The sequence below is a fragment of the Barbus barbus genome, assembly GCF_936440315.1.
Source record: "Barbus barbus genome assembly, chromosome: 44".
Taxonomy (NCBI): Eukaryota; Metazoa; Chordata; class Actinopteri; order Cypriniformes; family Cyprinidae; genus Barbus; species Barbus barbus.
Window position 1 is genome coordinate 168987 of NC_136722.1, and position 18132 is coordinate 187118.

General features: G+C 42.7%; 1 protein-coding gene across 1 annotated transcript in view; it reads right to left on the bottom strand.

Annotated features, from left to right (window-relative positions):
* LOC306862958 (uncharacterized protein) overlaps positions 1 to 18132 on the bottom strand; it is a 110128-nt gene that overhangs the window by 65039 nt on the left and 26957 nt on the right. The window contains exon 3 of the mRNA XM_079406073.1: positions 15059 to 15606. Within this exon, the coding sequence (XP_079262199.1) occupies positions 15059 to 15606 (548 nt within the window). The remainder of the gene's footprint in view (positions 1 to 15058; positions 15607 to 18132) is intronic.

An 18132-nucleotide genomic window follows, 5' to 3' on the forward strand; every position in this document is an offset into this window, starting at 1 on the left:
TTCATGCCAGATTGAATCGAATGCTTTCTTGAAATCAACGAAACAAGCAAAAAATTTTCCTTTGTTTTGATGTACATATTTGTCAATTAGTGTTTGTAATGTAAAAATGTGATCGGATGTGCCACATTTTGTAAGAAAGCCAGTTTGGCATTTACTCAAGGCATTGTGCTTCATAAGGAAGTGTAACAGTCTGGTGTTTAAGATGCTACAGAACACCTTCCCCAGGTTACTGTTCACACAGATGCCTCGGTAGTTGTTGGGGTCTAGTTTATCTCCGTTCTTGTGAATGGGGCTGATGAGGCCCTTGTTCCAGATCTCAGGGAAGAACCCGACACACAGAACATCATTGAAGAGTTTTAGCATGGCCAGTTTGAAGCTTTGCTCTGTGTGTTTCAGCATCTCGTTCAGGATTTTGCTCTCTCTCTCTCTCTCTCTCTCTCTCTCACAAACACACACACACACACACACACTCTCTCTCTCACAAACACTCACACACACACACACACACACACACACACAGTTAGAGTTAAAAATGACCTGCTCTTATCATCTGATCGTGTTACCCTTGGGAGATATTATTAGGAAACTTAGCTTTCAGTGTTGTGCTGATGATACTCAGATCTATATTTCTTTGCAGCCCGACGAAACATACCATTTTGCAAAACTAACGGAATGCATACTTGATATTCTGTAAAAAACTAGATGACTAGTAATTTCTTATTAGCCCGGTTCTGTCAACACTGGACTGGCTCCCTATTAAACATCGTATACATTTTAAAATCTTGTTAACTACTTATAAAGCCCTGAATGGCTTAGCTCCTCAGTACTTGAGCAATCTCTTATCACATTATAGTCCTCCACGTCTGCTGCGTTCTCAAAACTCTGGTCGTTTGATAATACCTAGAATATCAAAATCAACTGCGGGCGGCAGATCCTTTTCCTATTTAGCACCCAAACTCTGGAAAAATCTACTTAACACTGTTCGGGAGGCAGACACCCTCTGTCAGTTTAAATCTAGATTAAAGACCCATCCTGGCTTACACATAACACACTAATACATTTCTATTATTCAAATCTGTTAAAGGATTGTTAGGCTGCATTAATTAGGTTAACCAGAACCGGGAACACTTCCCATAACACCCGATGTACTTGTTACATCGTAAGAAGAATGGCATCTATGCTAATATAAGTCTCTTTTGTTCTTGTTCACCGTAGCCACCCGATCCAGTCCGTATCCAGATCAGATGGTGGATCAGCACCTAGAGATGACCTCTACAGCCCTGAATGTCAGCGGAGACCAGGACACCTAGATGAGCCCCAGTGAAGACCTCGTCTCCTAGACGGCCATCGGGACAAGACCACGGGAACCAGAGGAGTCCTCTGCTCAACCTGACTGTGCTGCAGCCTAGAATTAAACTACTGGTTTCATCTGGCCAGAGGAGAACAGCATACTATTTCGACACACTATTTCCCTGTTTAATACTGTAAAGCTGCTTTGACACAGTCATTGTAAAAAGCACTATATAAATAATGGTGACTTGACTTGATTTAAACACAGACACACACACAGACTGATGGATGGATGAGTGTTTGTGCTCTTCTGTGTGTCTGTGCTGACTCAAGTGCAATGTAACACTAAACACTACAAATCTGAACAGAACTGAGGAAAAATAATTATTTTTGTGTTCCGTGTGTTACGTGTCTGTTTCTGTTTAGTCCCCTTTTGACCTTATTTGGTTCTTCCTGTTTTGGTTTAGTTAATTGGTAATCATCGTTTAGTTCTGTCACCTGTTTTGCATTAATTATCTCGTTCACTCGTTTGTTCCGGTTCCCTTTTAAGTACTCAGTTTCCCTCTTGTCTTTGTCCAGTCACCCTAACGCATCCTTTGTTGGAATTGTTGTAACCTTAGTTTGTTGAAGTGTAACCTTAGTTCTGAGTTCGTGTTTCTTATTAAAAGAACCTTGTTGTTGTATCTGGCTTCCTGGACTTCCTTCAAGGAGAGAAACGTTACAGATGACTGGACCGAAAAACATGACAATGGCTGAGGATAGGCTTTGGTGCCTGCGGCAGGACGGTCGGGAATTGGTGAGGTATGTGGAGGAGTTCCTAGAGCTTGCCAACCAGCTGAGCTGGGTTGACGCCTTGCTTGGGGTCTTTTTTCGGTTTGGGTTGGATGTTGATGTCATCAGCAGCGATCTTCCCACGTCCAGATTTTCCCTGATCGAGCTGATTAATCATGTCCTCCAGGTAAATGGCATTAATCTCGAAGTAGAAGTTGTTCAGAACGATCGTCATCCAACCCCACTCGAAAACAACCCGGCCTCACCAGCTCACCTCTCGCCAGGACCCTCCACATACCCTACCAACTGTTCCAGCCACCCAACTCTTCCCAGCACTGCCTCTGTCCTCAACCCAGAGAACCCCCGAGAATCCCATTCTCAGCCCACGTCCAGGAGTGCCGATCCCGATCCCCGACAATCCAGTTCTTAAGCCACGGCCAGGAGTGCCGATTCCGATCCCCCGGGAATCCGCGCTGTCAGAGCGCCCCTGAGAATCCGATCTGTCCGAGTGCTCCTTCGGGTTCGCACTGCCAGAGTGCCCCAGAGAATCCGCGCTTTCCGAGCACCCCAGAGAATCCGCGCTTTCCGAGCGCCCCAGAGAACAGAGAATCTGCGCTTTCCGAGAGCCCCAGAGAAACCGCGCTTCAAGAGCGCCCTCAAGTACTCGCTCCTCCAGAGCGCCCTCAAGTGCCCGCTCCTCCAGAGCGCCCCACAGAGCCCGCTCCTCCAGAGCGCCCCACAGAGCCCGATCCTCCTCAATGGCCCCCAGAGGGGAACTTCCCCAAGAAAATGTTTGGGGGGGGGGGGCTATAGGGTCACGGCATATGTGGCCGGGCCAAAGGCCAAGGCCACAGGACCCCTCTACATGTCCTGGCTGCCCGAGGAAATAAGGCCGTGGCCTCTGGAGTCCCCTGTCACGCCATGGCCGTCCAAGCTCCCAGACTCGCCATGGCTCCCCGAGTCTCCTGATCCGCCATGGCTCCCCGAGTCTCCAGTCCCGCCATGGTCTCTCGAGTCTCCAGTCCCGCCATGGCATCCTGAGTCTCCAGTCCCGCCATGGCATCCTGAGTCTCCAGTCCCACCATGGCCTCCCGAGTCTCCAGTCCCACCATGGCCTCCCGAGTCTCCAGTCCCGCCATGGTCTCTCGAGTCTCCAGTCCCGCCATGGCATCCTGAGTCTCCAGTCCCGCCATGGCCTCCTGAGTCTCCTGTCCCGCCATGGCCATCCAAGTCTCCAGTCCCGCCATGGCGCTCCGTGCCACCTGACCCGCCCTGGAGGCTTCCCGTGTCTCCTCCGTGTCCTGGCTCAGCCCCAGCCTCCAGGGTGCCCGCCCCCCCCCTCCCGCGATGTTGCTGTTATGGCGCGGGACGCGCCTTCCGGGAGGGGGAGATAACTGTTACGTGTCTGTTTATGTTTAGTCCCCTTTTGACCTTATTTGATTCTTCCGGTTCTAGTTTAATTAATTGGTAATCATCGTTTAGCTCTGTCACCTGTTTTGCATTAATTATCTCAATCACTCGTTTGTTCCGGTTCCCTTTTAAGTCCTCAGTTTCCCTCTTGTCTTTGTCCAGTCACCCTAACGCATCCTTTGTTGGAATTGTTGTAACCTTAGTTTGTTGAAGTGTAACCTTAGTTCTGAGTTCGTGTTTCTTATTAAAAGAACCTTTTTGTTATATCTGGCTTCCTGGACTTCCTTCAAGGAGAGAAACGTTACACCGTGGCAGAAACAGGCTTCCAGATAAATGTGTTTTTGCCAGATACTACACAATAAAGGCACATCACAAGATTCTGTGGTCAGAAAGGTGCATGTAGCCTGAAGTCAGTAGTGTAGTGATGTGTGGAGCGCGGCTCACACTCAAGACACTGTCAAAACACTCAGATTTCTGATGTCAGTAGTGAATCTGTGTGAAGATGTTTCTCCTTTTGAAATTTGCATTACGAAATCTTTCGCCTACACACAAAATGTGCAATTGTAAAGAGAAACAGATAATTGTTTAGCTCTACTCACAGAGAAATCGAATTAGTCTAAAATAAGCCAAATAGGTGCATATAAAACTTCAAGCATTGTGGAAACAGGGAATTGTCAGTGCGTGTGGTAAATTATGAAACTCAAACTGCAAAACACAGCTTTTCATAAATAATAATAGCTGTTTTTCGGCTTCTGTTCTGTGTGCAGTCATCTCATATAAGCTAGAATTATAAATTTTTAAACATAAAAACAAATTGGGTTTGAAAATTTTCTAACAGAAAAAATAAATGAGGATAAATGACATTCTAGAGCTGATGAAGCTCTGTGTGTGTGTGTGTGTGTGTGTGTGTGTGTGTGTGAGTTTGTGTGTGTGTGATAGGGGTGTCCCCGACTAAGGATTTTCATAGTCGAATTGGAATTTTCGAATCATGCCGATAGTTGACCGATAGTCAAATCATGTGTTTGGGGGCGGGGCAAAATAAATTACCAAGAGTCAAGTCAGACATTGGACAGTCATAATTATTGACGTTAACACACAGGGAAAAATGTGTAACGGACACCTTGCAGATAAAAAAATAATGTTTTATGTTTTTATTAAAAGATAGTTAACATTAAACATCAGCGAAACCCTAAGAATTCACAAAGATGACCAATAGAGTGAAGCATCTGATAGCAGGTTTTTAATAAATTTAACTCATGAGTTAACCCATTAACTCATTTATCTCATATAGAATAGGCCAACATAACGTTAATATTACAACTTACAGGCTATCTGCACAGAATGCCCTGAATACATGAACGTCTGCACGGCTCTGAATTAACTCCTTTTGTGGACGCGTTCTTCGTGCAACAACATGCAGAAACACGGCAAAAAAACTCTAAAAATTCACAGCGTTTATTATAATAGTGTTCTCATTCTAATGTTATGTATATGACAGTCCCAGTCAGTTATTAATATTCTGCATTGTTGTTTGTCCTGCTCGCGCTGAAGAGCTAAATTGCGTATAGTACTGAAGCGCTTTACTGCAGCGCAACTCAACCAAATGCATCTTATACAAGATAAAAAAAAAGTATACACGATATATATAAACCAGCTGAAATGTTTTGAAATCACTTGTACCCTACCTGATCGAAAAAATACAGTCTTTTATGGCATTATTTTACTGCCAAATGTCGAGAGCGCATTTTTGTAGCGCGAAAGTAGATTAATATAATGCGCAAGCGCGAATCTCCCCGCTCACACGCGGATTTCCTTTGCTCTCGCACAAAACGTCTCCGGTTACTATTGTAACCTCAGTTCCCTGAGAGACGGGAACGAGACATGGGGTAAACGCCTTGGGGGACTCCCTTACTTCCTAACCTACCTGAAATCTTATTGCACAATGCCAGTGAAGTTGCAACTCTCACTGGCCAATGCCAGCCAAGACGGCTAATAGCGGCAGGGCCCCGCCGCTATATAATACGCTGTTTTGGCGGCATAAACTCAGAATCTTCCGACTGAACTAACAGCACAGCAGACCTGAGCAGCGAACACGGCGGCCTACGCTATGTCTCGTTCCCGGCTCTCAGGGAACCGAGGTTACAATAGTAACCGGAGACGTTCTCTCTCTCGAGAGCGGTCTCTCGACATGGGGTAAACGCCTTGGGGACTGTATAGAACAACGCCTTGGAAGCAGCGAAGTAAAAAGGCTCAGCCTCGGCGGAGCTCACGAACAGTTCTTAGCAAAACACTAAAAATAATCCCCAACCAATCGTACACACCCCTGCGACATGTCTCGAGAGGATTGGATGTAGGTTCCCGCTTAGGGATCCAATCAGGTTACTCAGAATCCATGTCCGATGACAAGCCTCTTAATGAGAGAGCGATATAGCACCGTCACCTTACAAAGGCTAAAAATGAAAGCATACATACAAGCATGTAATGTAACAGTGTAACCAACATTTGAACGGCAATGCCGGGCACAATACTTATAACAATATGCACACTTAGAGAGCGGCCGCATTCAGGGTGCCACAGTCTTAACATGACGATGGCTCTGCCCCTGATCCTCTATACGACCTAGTCGAAACCACCATCACAGTCAAACGGTTAGTGGTTGCAGGTAGAACCATGGGTCGTTCTCACCGACAAGACCTGTGAGGCTAATGACCACACGTCCAAATTGTAAAATCTGACGAAGGTATTCTGCGAAGTCCATCCAGCCGTCATACAAATATCTTTGATCAAACTGCCCTTAGTCCACACCCACGAGGAGGCAACCGCCCTCATCGAATGGGCTCTGACACCAATAGGACATTCCATTCCCCCGGCTCGAATATGCCAAAGCAATAGCTTCAACCACCCAATGTGACAGCCTTGTTTGGAGACAGGCTCCCCCTTAGTGCTGCCTCCAAAGCATGCAAATAGTTGCTCCGATTGCCGAAACTGAGTCGTGCGGTCGATGTAAACTTGCAAAGCCTGCACCGGGCACAACACCTGATTAGGAGCGGCATCCGAAGAAGCCGCCGACTCTGGAGTGCAAGCAGAAAGCGCCACCATTTGCGCTCTGAACGGTGTCAAGAGCGATTTAGGCACGTAGCCCAATCTTAGCTTGAGTGTGACGTTACAATCACCCAGCTGGAGGAAAACAAAACTAGAGGTATTTCGTATAGCTTGGCGGGAAAGTACCCTATCCTACAGAAAAGCATTAAAAACTGCTAGATCTGATTACTTTTCATCTCTTCTAGAAGAAAACAAACATAACCCCCCGGTATTTATTCAATACAGTCACTAAATTAATGAAAAATAAAGCATCAACAGGTGTTGGCATTTCCCAAGAGCACAGCAGCAATGACTTTATGAACTACTTTACTTCCAAGATCGATACTATAAGAGATAAAATTGTAATCATGCAGCCGTCAGCTACAGAATCGCATCAGATGCACTATAGATCACCTGAGGAACAATTCCACTCATTCTCTACTATAGGAGAGGAAGAATTGTATAAACTTGTTAAATCATCTAAACCAACAACATGTATGTTAGACCCTATTCCATCTAAACTACTAAAAGAGCTGCTTCCAGAAGTCATAGATCCTCTTTTGGCTATTATTAATTCATCATTGTCATTAGGATATGTCCCCAAAACCTTCAAATTGTCTGTAATTAAGCCTCTCATTAAAAAACCACAACTTGACCCCAAATATCTAGTTAATTACAGACTGATCTTTTCTGTCAAAGATACTAGAAAAGGTAGTATCCTCACAAATATATTCCTTCTTAGAGAAAAATGGTACCTGTGACTAATTCCAGTCAGGATTTAGACTGTATCATAGTACTGAGACTGCTCTCATTAGAGTTACAAATGACCTGCTTCTATCATCTGATCGTGGTTGTATCTCTTTATTAGTGCTACTGGATCTTAGCGCTGCGTTCGACACTATCGACCACAACATTCTTTTGAACAGACTAGTTTGCAGTCTGTTCAAAACACTTTGTTGGCATTAGTGGAAGTGCCTTAGCATGGTTCAAATCGTACTTATCTGACCGCCAACAAAACGTAGCAGTGAATGAAGAGGTATCATATCGATCCCAAGTGCAGTATGGAGTACATCAAGGCTCAGTACTAGGGACGTTACTTTTCACCCTTTACATGTTACCCTTGGGAGATATTATCAGGAGACATGGTGTTAGCTTTCACTGTTATGCTGATGATACTCAGCTCTATATTTCTTTGTGGCTGAAAAAACAGAGGTGTTAATTATCGGACCTAAAAACCCCACATGTAATAACTTAGAACACTATCTAACACTTGACGGCTGCGCTGTCATTTCTTCTTCATCAGTTAGGAACCTAGGTGTGCTGTTTGATAGCAATCTTTCATTTGAAAGCCATGTTTCTAGCATCTGTAAAACTGCATTTTTCCATCTCAAATACATATCTAATTTGAGACCTATGCTCTCAACGTCAAATGCAGAAATGCTAATTCATGCGTTTATGACCTCAAGGTTAGACTATTGTAATGATTTATTGGGTGGTTGTTCTGCACGCTTGATCAACAAATTACAGCTGGTCCAAAATGCAGCAGCTAGAGTTCTTACTAGAACCAGGAAGCATGACCATATTAGCCCGGTTCTGTCAACACTGCACTGGCTCCCTATCAAACATCGTATAGATTTTAAAATCTTGTTAACTACTTATAAAGCCCTGAATGGCTTAGCTCCTCAGTACTTGAGTGAACTCTTATCACATTATAATCCCCCACTTCCGCTGCATTCTCAAAACTCTGGCAGTAACACACGATGTACTCGTTACATCGTAAGAAGAATAGCATCTACGCTAATATTTGTTTCTTTCTTATTCTGTTTCTCAGTCTGTGTCCGGATCAGATGGTGGATCGGTGCCGGGAGATGATGTTTGTGGCCCTGATTGTCGGCGGAGCCTGGGACACCTGGATGAGCCCCAGGGACATATCCCTAACAATATAAAATAAAAATATAATACATTTAAAATTTTAATTAAAACAATAAGTAAACAATAAATAAACAATAATCTCCTGGCCAGAGGAGAACTGGCCCCCCGACTGAGCCTGGTTCCTCCCAAGGTTTTTTTCTCCATTCTGTCACAGAGGGAGTTTTGATTCTTTGCCACTGTCCGCCTGGCTTGCTCAGTTGGGGACACGTAATTTCTAGTGATTATCATCTATTTGATTTCACAGATACTATTTAAACTAAACTGAGCTAGACAATGACATCTCCGAACTCAATAATGAAATGCCTTTAACTGAAAATTGAGTGTTTAATCTTATTTCTATACATTACTGACACTCTATCCTCCAATTTGATACTGTTAACCTGTTAACGTTTGCCAGAGCGATGGCGCACTGAAGCGTTTATTTTCCCCACTAGTTTAATGTTTATGAATGAATTTAACGTGAAATAATATCATTAATCTTGACAAACTATATATCATTCTGAAGGTCTAAGCCTCAAGCATCGACGACAGATCGCTGTTTTTCGATGGAAAACTTATAAGGAATGTATTTGCTACATTTGTGTAAGCAGTACACATCAAAACATGCAGAATAAAAAAGCAGTACGTACCAGATTCATTGTAATAACGAGTCACAAACGCGTCCACTGCTGAAATCCCAGTTTAGTTAGACAGGTAAGGGTCCACAGAACAACATCCCAGCGAGCACTTTTAGTCCAGCGAAACAATAACGTTGTAATAAGGATGAATATTCCTTTGTTTACATTTCATTTCTTCGGGAGCGTTATTGTTCACGTCCGTTATGGAATAAATTACGCTCAAAAACAGCGTCTTGGTGGTAAAAAACAACAACACGGTGTTGTAGCATACAGTTTTACAAACAGAATGAGACCGTCCACGGAAAAAAAGTCTCAGATAAGCGGAATATAGTTTATTTGAATTTGGCGCTCTCTCCTGAAAGCGTGACGCACGCTGTGACGCAGCTGTCATCTGAGCGGGGCGTAACTTAGCGATCTGCTTTATCCCAAAAAAAATTATTTTTTTTCTTCTACATTTTTTATATGTGTGTGTGTGTGAATTGTGTGGGGAATGTGGCCGTATCTGCATGATTATGTATGGACGCACATCAGCGTGTTTATTACCGACTCTATGATGGCTATCATTGTGATTCAATGATCAGCTATTATTGATTATATGGCCCATCTGTATGATTATCATCTGTATGGACGCACATCAGCGTGTGATTACTGACTGTATGACCATGTCTGCCAATATCACTTCATGTCTGGCAATCAGAATATATACTTCAGAATACATACTGTAGCGGCTGAACTCCTTTAGTTTACCGCATGGGAAACGCCATTGAACAGCTTTTGACGCGTGCTTCCTCTTTTCTAAAGCATCCACAAAATTGTTGATAGTGCATCCTTTCTTTATTCTGCGTTTGACACTTAAAACAAATGTAAATCAATTTAGTCCATAAACAACAAACTTAATGGCTGGGCTTGGCTCTGCTCTTTCTTGCGTGCACGCCATCTCCTGTGAGCGCGGTCAAAGACATTATCCGCTCACGACGATTCCACCTGGCTCTCCGACATAACGCCAATATATGCCGAAGGCGCCTCCTAGTCCCCACCTCCTATAGAGGACTCGTACACACAAAAACACAAGATAGCCATACAAAGCAATACTTAATTAGAAAATAGTAAATAAAAGAATGTTTTAAATAAATTCAATATAAACAATAATATGGCTCCTACACATACTATATACAAAGCATTTTTTTCCTTTTTTTTTCCTTTTTTATTACTCAAATAATTATTTTTGTATTTTTTAGTGCTCAAATAAATCACTTATATGATGTCTAAAATTCTGTCTATTATTTTATAATTGAAAAACTATGCAGGAATATGTATAATGACTAAAATAGTTTGTATAATTCTGCAATCCATTTGGTGGTTATTTTTCCTCAAACGGGGGGGTGGGGGGACTATAAATAGTTTCAGAAAAAATATTGCAGGAATCTCATTGTTCATGGTATCTTCTTCAAATTTGAAATATGAACTCATGAGACACGTGGCTTTCAATCCATTACTTTTCTGGATTGCTCCAGGACTTATTTCATGTATTTGTATATGAAATAAAAAAACATTCAGTGTGGAAAAATATTTTTCAAGGCACGTCAGTGTCTATAACTTTTTATCTTTTTGAGCATTATCAACTCTGGATGATGGATAGTAAAGCCTAGAGTGTCTTCTTTCCAAAGATACCAATTTTTTTGTGTAGCACACTATGTCAGGAACTGTTACTGTTTTAATTTAGGTAGGTTATTTTCACCTGTGAGGCCCAAAATGGGGGGTGAAGGTTAACAGGTTAAGTGCTTTGACACAATCTGTATTGTTAAAAGTGCTATATAAATAAAGGTGACTTGACTTGACCCAGTCCAAACTGCATGCAGTCCGCATTCACCGAGAGTGCTTGCAAATCCCCCACGCGCTTGACCGAAGCAAGGGCGAGCAGCAGCGCGGTTTTAAGTGACAGCTCCCTCAAGCCGACAGTCTGAAGTGGCTCGAAGGGCAGGAAGGCTAGCGCCTCCAGCACCAGAGCCAAATCCCAGGATGGAACTGTAGGAGGGCGAGAGGGTCTCAGTCTTCTCGCACCTCTCAAAAATCTGATAACTAGATCGTGTTTTCCCACTGAGCGCCCGTCGATAGCGGCGTGAACTGCTGATATAGCTGCAACATAAACCTTAAGCGTGGAGGGCATAATGCCGTCGTCCATTCGTTGTTGCAAAAAATCCAGAATGTCAGACACGGGGCAGTTTTCCGGGTCTTGACCATTTGATTCACACCATCTCTCAAACACTGCATTTACAGGTGTACAGGCTTGTAGAAGGGCCTTGCACCTCCGTAATCGTGTCCACCACGCGGCGAGGCAACGAGCCCCGGTTTATCGGTTCCCGCACACCCTCCACACGTGAAGTTTGTGCCGTCCGCCTGAGACAGTAGATCCCGCCTGAGTGGGATCGGCCACAGGGAGCCGTTAGTATTTCCAGCAGATCGGGAAACTAAGGTTTGTTCGGCCAGTACGGAGCGATTAATAACACTGACGCTCTCTCCACTCTGATTTTATGCAGCACTTGTGACAAAATCTTCAACGGGGGGGAAAGCATACAGACGGGCATTCGGCCACGGCATCGTGAGTGCATGAGAACAGAGGGCAATGAGTGTTCTCCTCCATCGCGAACAAATCCACCTCCGCTTTTCTGAACTGTTCCCATATCATCCTCACTGTCCTGGGGTTCAGTCTCCATTCTCCGTGAGGAATCCCGTCCCTCGATAGCTGTTCAGGCAGCCCAGAATGTGCGCTGCTCAAATGGAGAGCAGATGGTGATCTGACCTCGGCACCTGTGCTTTCAGCCATATCTGAAGGGGGCGCATATAAAGCAGCCCAAGGTGACAAACCGTCGCGGCCGCCGCCATCCACCCCAAGAGCCTCTGATATTCCTTCAATGACACGGGACGGTTCAATCTGAATGCATTCAAAGCAGACATTAAATCTCGTATGCGCTCCGCTTTTTTGTTTGTTCACACAGAGACCTTGGCTCTCTAGGTGACGTAATAGAGCGTGTTTGTGGCTGTTGAGCACATCCTCCGAATGGGCCAACACCAGCCAATCGTCCAAATAATTTAATATGCGTATCCCTCTCGCTCTAAGAGGGGAAAGCGCCGCATCCAGACATTTCGTAAAAGTACGTGGCGCCAGTGCTAGCCCGAACGGCATCACCGTGAATTGATGTGCCTTCGAATGCAAATCTCAGAAAGCGCCTGTGACAAGGGGTGATCTGGATATGAAAATACGCGTCCTTCAGGTCCACTGAGATAAACCAATCTCTGGGCCGAATCTGTGCGAGTATCTGCTTCAGCGTTGTCATCTTGAAAGCGCGTTTGACTAATGCACGGTTGATGGGTCTCAGGTCTAGGACTGGACAGAGACCACCATCTTTCTTTGGAGCGACAAAGTACCGGCTGTAAGACCCGCTCTCTCTCTCGCTCTGCGGGACCACTTCTATTGTGCGTTTCGCGAGAAGATTGATGATTCACTCTCGGATATATGCTGCTCTCGCGCAGAGAGAGTGTGCGCTCAAACTTTGTCCTGTGCACTCGCACATCTCTCCGTGCTCTTCCGCTAGATATTAATTATTTTCACACCTGGATTAAACGTCAAAAGTTATCAACCAATCAGATTTTTCTACGACTGACCCAATGAAAATACTAGGCCTATGTGAAGAGGGAACTGATCCTGGAATTTCTCTACAATTTAATAATATTTAGTCATATCAAATGTATATTAGAAATGGATAGGAATCGGGTGCTTGGATGATTTATAAAAAATAAAAAATAAAAAACCTAGTTTGTCTAATCGTTTGGTCAAACCCCTCTGAGCGATTTATCGAAGCAAACAAACAAACAAGTATATGATTCTTAAAGTTCATGTGGCCATACATGTATTGTGTACTTGGTTGAAATATATATATATATATATATATATATATATATATATATATATATATATATATATATATATATATATATATATATATATATATATATGAAGATTCATTATTTATCTATCTAGCGGAAGAGCACGGAGAGATGTGCGAGTGCACAGGACAAAGTTTGAGCGCAGAGTTTTGTGCGAGAGCAAAGGAAATCCGTGTGCGAGTGGGGAGATCTACTTTAATCTACTTTCGCGCTACAAAAATGTGCTCTCGACATTTGGAAGTAAAATAACGCCATATCTTTCACTCTGTCTGTGTCAGTTTGAGTCTTGTTAAAGATTTAAATCCCTGCCACTAAGATCCTCTGTCGGTCACGGATCATAGAAAGTGAAACTTAAATCTATAGGGCTGGTTGGATTTATTCATGCACGTTAAAATATTTATTTGAAGCTTTCTTTTCGCATTCTTATTTACAGCATTATCTTAATAGGCTGTATATTAACTTATTGGGAGAAAACCAGTAGTTCTATGTGAAATCAGACATTTGAGCACCCCCATATAGCCAAAATGGCATTACATTTACATTTAGTCATTTGGCAGACGCTTTTATCCAGAGCGACTTACAATTGGGGAATACATGAAGCAATTCATCTTGAAGAGGAAATCAGACAGAGGAAGTGCTTGTAACATCAAGTCTCAGTCATTGTTCAAATAAGTACAAGCTAGTAAGGGAAGGAGAGAAAGAGAAAGAGAAAGATTAATTTTTTTTTATTTTTATTATTACTAAGGTTTAGGATGAAGGCATGCGAATATTCGACTGTGAGATTGGGAGTCGAATCAGGCTCCTCGTATCGAAGCATCGAATCGTCGACTATTTGGGGTCACCCCTAGTGAGTGAGTGTACTCCTACACACTGATCTGCTCATCACGGAAGTATGAAAGGCCGCGTTTTGTAACCAGTTAACACAACTGTTATGTGTTGTGTATCTCCCAAGAAAGACTCTTGACATGAAGTCTGAAGCTCTGCAGCTGTTAGCTGCCAAAAATGACCGTGATGTCTGACAGACAAGCTCTTTGTCCGACCAAACTTTACTTTACTTCCGCTTTACTTCATCTGAGACTCATGTTACTACAGTAACAGCAATATTAGAGTTATAACAATACTGTATATGGTTCTTTTCTGTCCTTCGTCACTGTATGCTTGCTTTGTTTGGAAAGGAGCAGCTTGGACATTGTGTTAAATATCTCCTTTTGTGTTTTACAGAAGAAAGAGAGTTGTACAGGATTGAAACGACATGATCAGAGTAAGTGAAAAGTTTTATGTTGAATTCTGTTGAAATATCCTTTGAAAGTTTTTTTTTTCTTTTTAAGAGGAGAACAAAAGGGGAAACAAATTAATGCGCTTAAGGGTCTGAAGACATTAAAACAAGAGTCTCACTGCCACGTTGTCAGTCTTGTGGCGCGGGTGATGTTGTCCAATGTTGTTCAGAATGTGAACGAGCCACAAATCAATGTGTTGGCATCTGCTGCACCGGTGATACAGAACATCTGTGTCGTGAGGTATGCTCAGCTGCTCAGCTGCTCATCTTAATGCAAGAGCTTTAATCACTTTAGACACATACAGGACATGCCACTGGCTGTTTTTCTTTATAAAAAAAAGACAAGCATGCACAGCCATGCTAATAAAAAACAAATTTTTGGAAACACTTTGGAAAAGGAATCGTAATGAATTGTTATTGATGTATTTTAATGTGGTTTATGGCATTATAAAGACAATTGCATTGCTAAATGAATACTGAGTTTAAAGAGAATCACTCTTGACTCATTACACAACGTATCATGAAGAAGCTCCTTTAAAACCAAAGCATCCAAACACTCACTCCAACAGCCTCTGGTATTAAACAGATCTACAAACCCCTCTAAATGATCACAAAACTCTTATTAATGTACAGTCAGGGTCATTCAGCACTTTAGCTTTGGCCCAAATCATACTGAGCAGCCTAACCAGGGCACATTGTAGGGCATTAAATGCATTTAACAAACAGTGACACTCACCACGAAGCGCTGCAGCCTGGTTCCTCCGGCGTTTCCTATGAAGATGCCGGAGCTGGGCTGGAAGGTGAGTGGGTCGGGACTCCTGCGGAAGGCCACGCGGTGGTGCTCCTCACAGTCCATGTAGAGTCGGACCTCCTCGCCCTGAACGGCCAGCGTGAAGCGTGCCCAGCGGCCCGTCAGATCGCCCATCTTGAAGGAGGCAGCCTCCTGCGTGCTCGCGGCCCCGGGCTCAGTGTAGTACAGAACCACGCTCTGAGAGCCGTCCTCCACCGGAGCCAGAGCCACTCCCAGCTGCACCGTCCTCTGCAACGCATCAGTGATGGCAAACAGCACTCCTCCGCTCCGAGAGCTGGGTCTGGCCGTCACCACAATGGAGAAGGCTCGGTAGAAGGGGTCGGGGATGAAGGAGCGCGTCAGGCGGCCCACATTCGCCTCCGGTCCGAAGCTGTAGGCTGGGAAACCCTCGAAGCCCGTGATGAAGGACACAGACGGTGGCAGAGGAACGCCGATGAGCTCAGTCAAGTCCAGCTGACCGCTCGAGTCCCGCTCTGGACAGAAGGAGAACAGAGTGAGTAAACACAACCAAACAGAGACGTTCTAGATCATTCTGACTCATACCCAAATTATAATAATAATCAATCAATATTCTGTGGAGTGGCTATGCAACATCATCTCATTATAGATATAAAAGAGTCACATCTGATTAAAAATGGAATGTGTTAATATCTATTAACAGACAGAAAAATCCTTTTATTAAATCACATTATTTTTCTGAAACAGATATATAAAAATATATTTTTTAAAACTATCCATCTAGAATAACTGTATTATTATATTTGGGGTTGGTAAGATATTTTCATATTTTGGAAGTCTCTTCTTCTCATCAAGGCTCCATTTATTTGATCAAAAATACAGTAAAAACAGTGAAATATTATTATGATTTAAATAACTGTTTTCTATGTGAATATGTGTTAAAGTGTAATGTATTTCTGTGATCTGCAGCTGTATTTTCAGCATCATTACTCCAGTCTTCAGTGTCACATGATCTTCAGAAATCATAATAATATACTGATTTACTGCTCAACAAACATTTCTGATTATTGGGCTATTCTACAGAATTGATCCAAAGTTAGAGTTGGAAACGCCTCGAGAAAAAAAAATAATAATAATAATTTTTGTATGTATGCAAATTCTATAATATCTAAGGTACACACTTCTAGTAATTGTGCAGTTAAATGTTTTGGAATATTTGTCCTCTCCCAAATTTGTCACTACAGAAACAGTAATATTTATTTAAAAATTTTATAAAACAAAACAAAAATCAGAGGTAAATCAATAACAATTACATTTTTAGCAATATTTAAAGTGTAATTTATGAGATTGTTGTATTTTGAATCCAATTTTTCTTTGTAAAAGGCAAAAAGTTGATCATACTGATTTCAAAGTTACATTGAACCAAAACTATCAAAACATCTTAGTTGATAATTCAGTATTTGACAAAACATCCCATGTTTGGGTAGTGACAGCACATTTTCGGTGGTGACAGTAATGCTTTGGTAGCACCCACATCACATTACAGAACTTTAACTTGCATAGTAAAACACTAAAACATACTAAAATACAAAAAAATATATATATAACTGTACTAAAATTTTGTTTATTTCCCCCCAAATATGAGGATTATGTGTTCCCTATTGTCACTACCGAAACAATGATGACATGTTTGGTCGTGACTGTTTTGGTAGTCAAAACCACCAAATGTTTCGGTCGTGACAATTTTAGATACTGTTGAACCTAGCTCAAAGATGCTAATCAGCACATGGTTAGCTAGCACAGTTCTGAACAGTGGTACACATAAAAACAAAATGTTATGGAATAACTCCCAAGAAAGTGTCCTTAATTGCAGAAAAAAAGGTGTTCAGTAGTGACGTTCCTTAAAGTTACACACAGATTTTCAGACTTTTGAAAACAATTTACCTCAAAATTATGGGACCTGTCTACTCACACCTTGTAGCTGTGAGAGAGAGGGACACAAATACACAGCAGTTTGCACCAATTCTGTAGAATGGTCCTATATTATCAATGTTGAAAACATTGCTGGAGCAATCATAGTTAGAATTCCATCCACAGACTTCACAATGCATGCTTTACAAAACAAAAGACTTTCTTATAAGCACCTGTGAAAGCATCTTTCCTCAGTCCTGTCTCGGTGCTGCTAATAATTCACGCCACAATAGAAGCCTTTATAATCACGCCATGCATTTTCCTGTTTATGTGCTGAGATCCGGCCAGCAGTCCTGCAGTTTTATTAGCACACACATTTGATCCGGGGCTGTAAACTGCCTCCAGGCATCCCTGCAGCTCCTACAGCTTCACTTCAATCGACTGCTGTTTTCACAAAAGATCTGATTGTTTCCCTCACAGATGAGAAACCAAAACAGCAGCGTCTGCCAGAACTACTGTACCAGAGGGCATCATACTTTAGCATCATTTACATTTAACCAAATCAGCCGAACACGCCAAACCGAGCCAGATCTGCACCAGAACGCTGAAGCGCACACATGGTCTTGATTAGAGCGCAGGAGAAGCACAAACAATCAGCCGCTCTGTTACAGACGATCATCTGGAAGGGGTTAGTGTGGCTAATGGATCTGCTGCGAGGAACGTGCTGGAGATCTGGACCACAGGCACTTTAATGGCACACTATAGCAAGAAATGCCATCTTAGCACTCACACAACAGCTCAACTCAGAACGAAGAGTTTCTGCTCATATGTGTCCCTGCCTAAGAACTTCATTTGAACAACTTTAAAGGAGATTTTCTCAATATTTAATTTTTTTTGCTCCCTCAGATTCCAGAGTTTCAAATAGTTGTATCTCAGCCAAATATTGTCCTATCATAACAAACCATACATCAATGGATAGATTATTTATTCAGCATTCAGATGATGTATAAATCCCAATTTCATAAATGGACCCTTATGACTGGTTTTGTGGTCCAGTGTCACATATACTAATAACAGAGCTTCATACTTCAGATCTCGAGCAGCATGGACAAAGGCAAGGAATCTCCCAA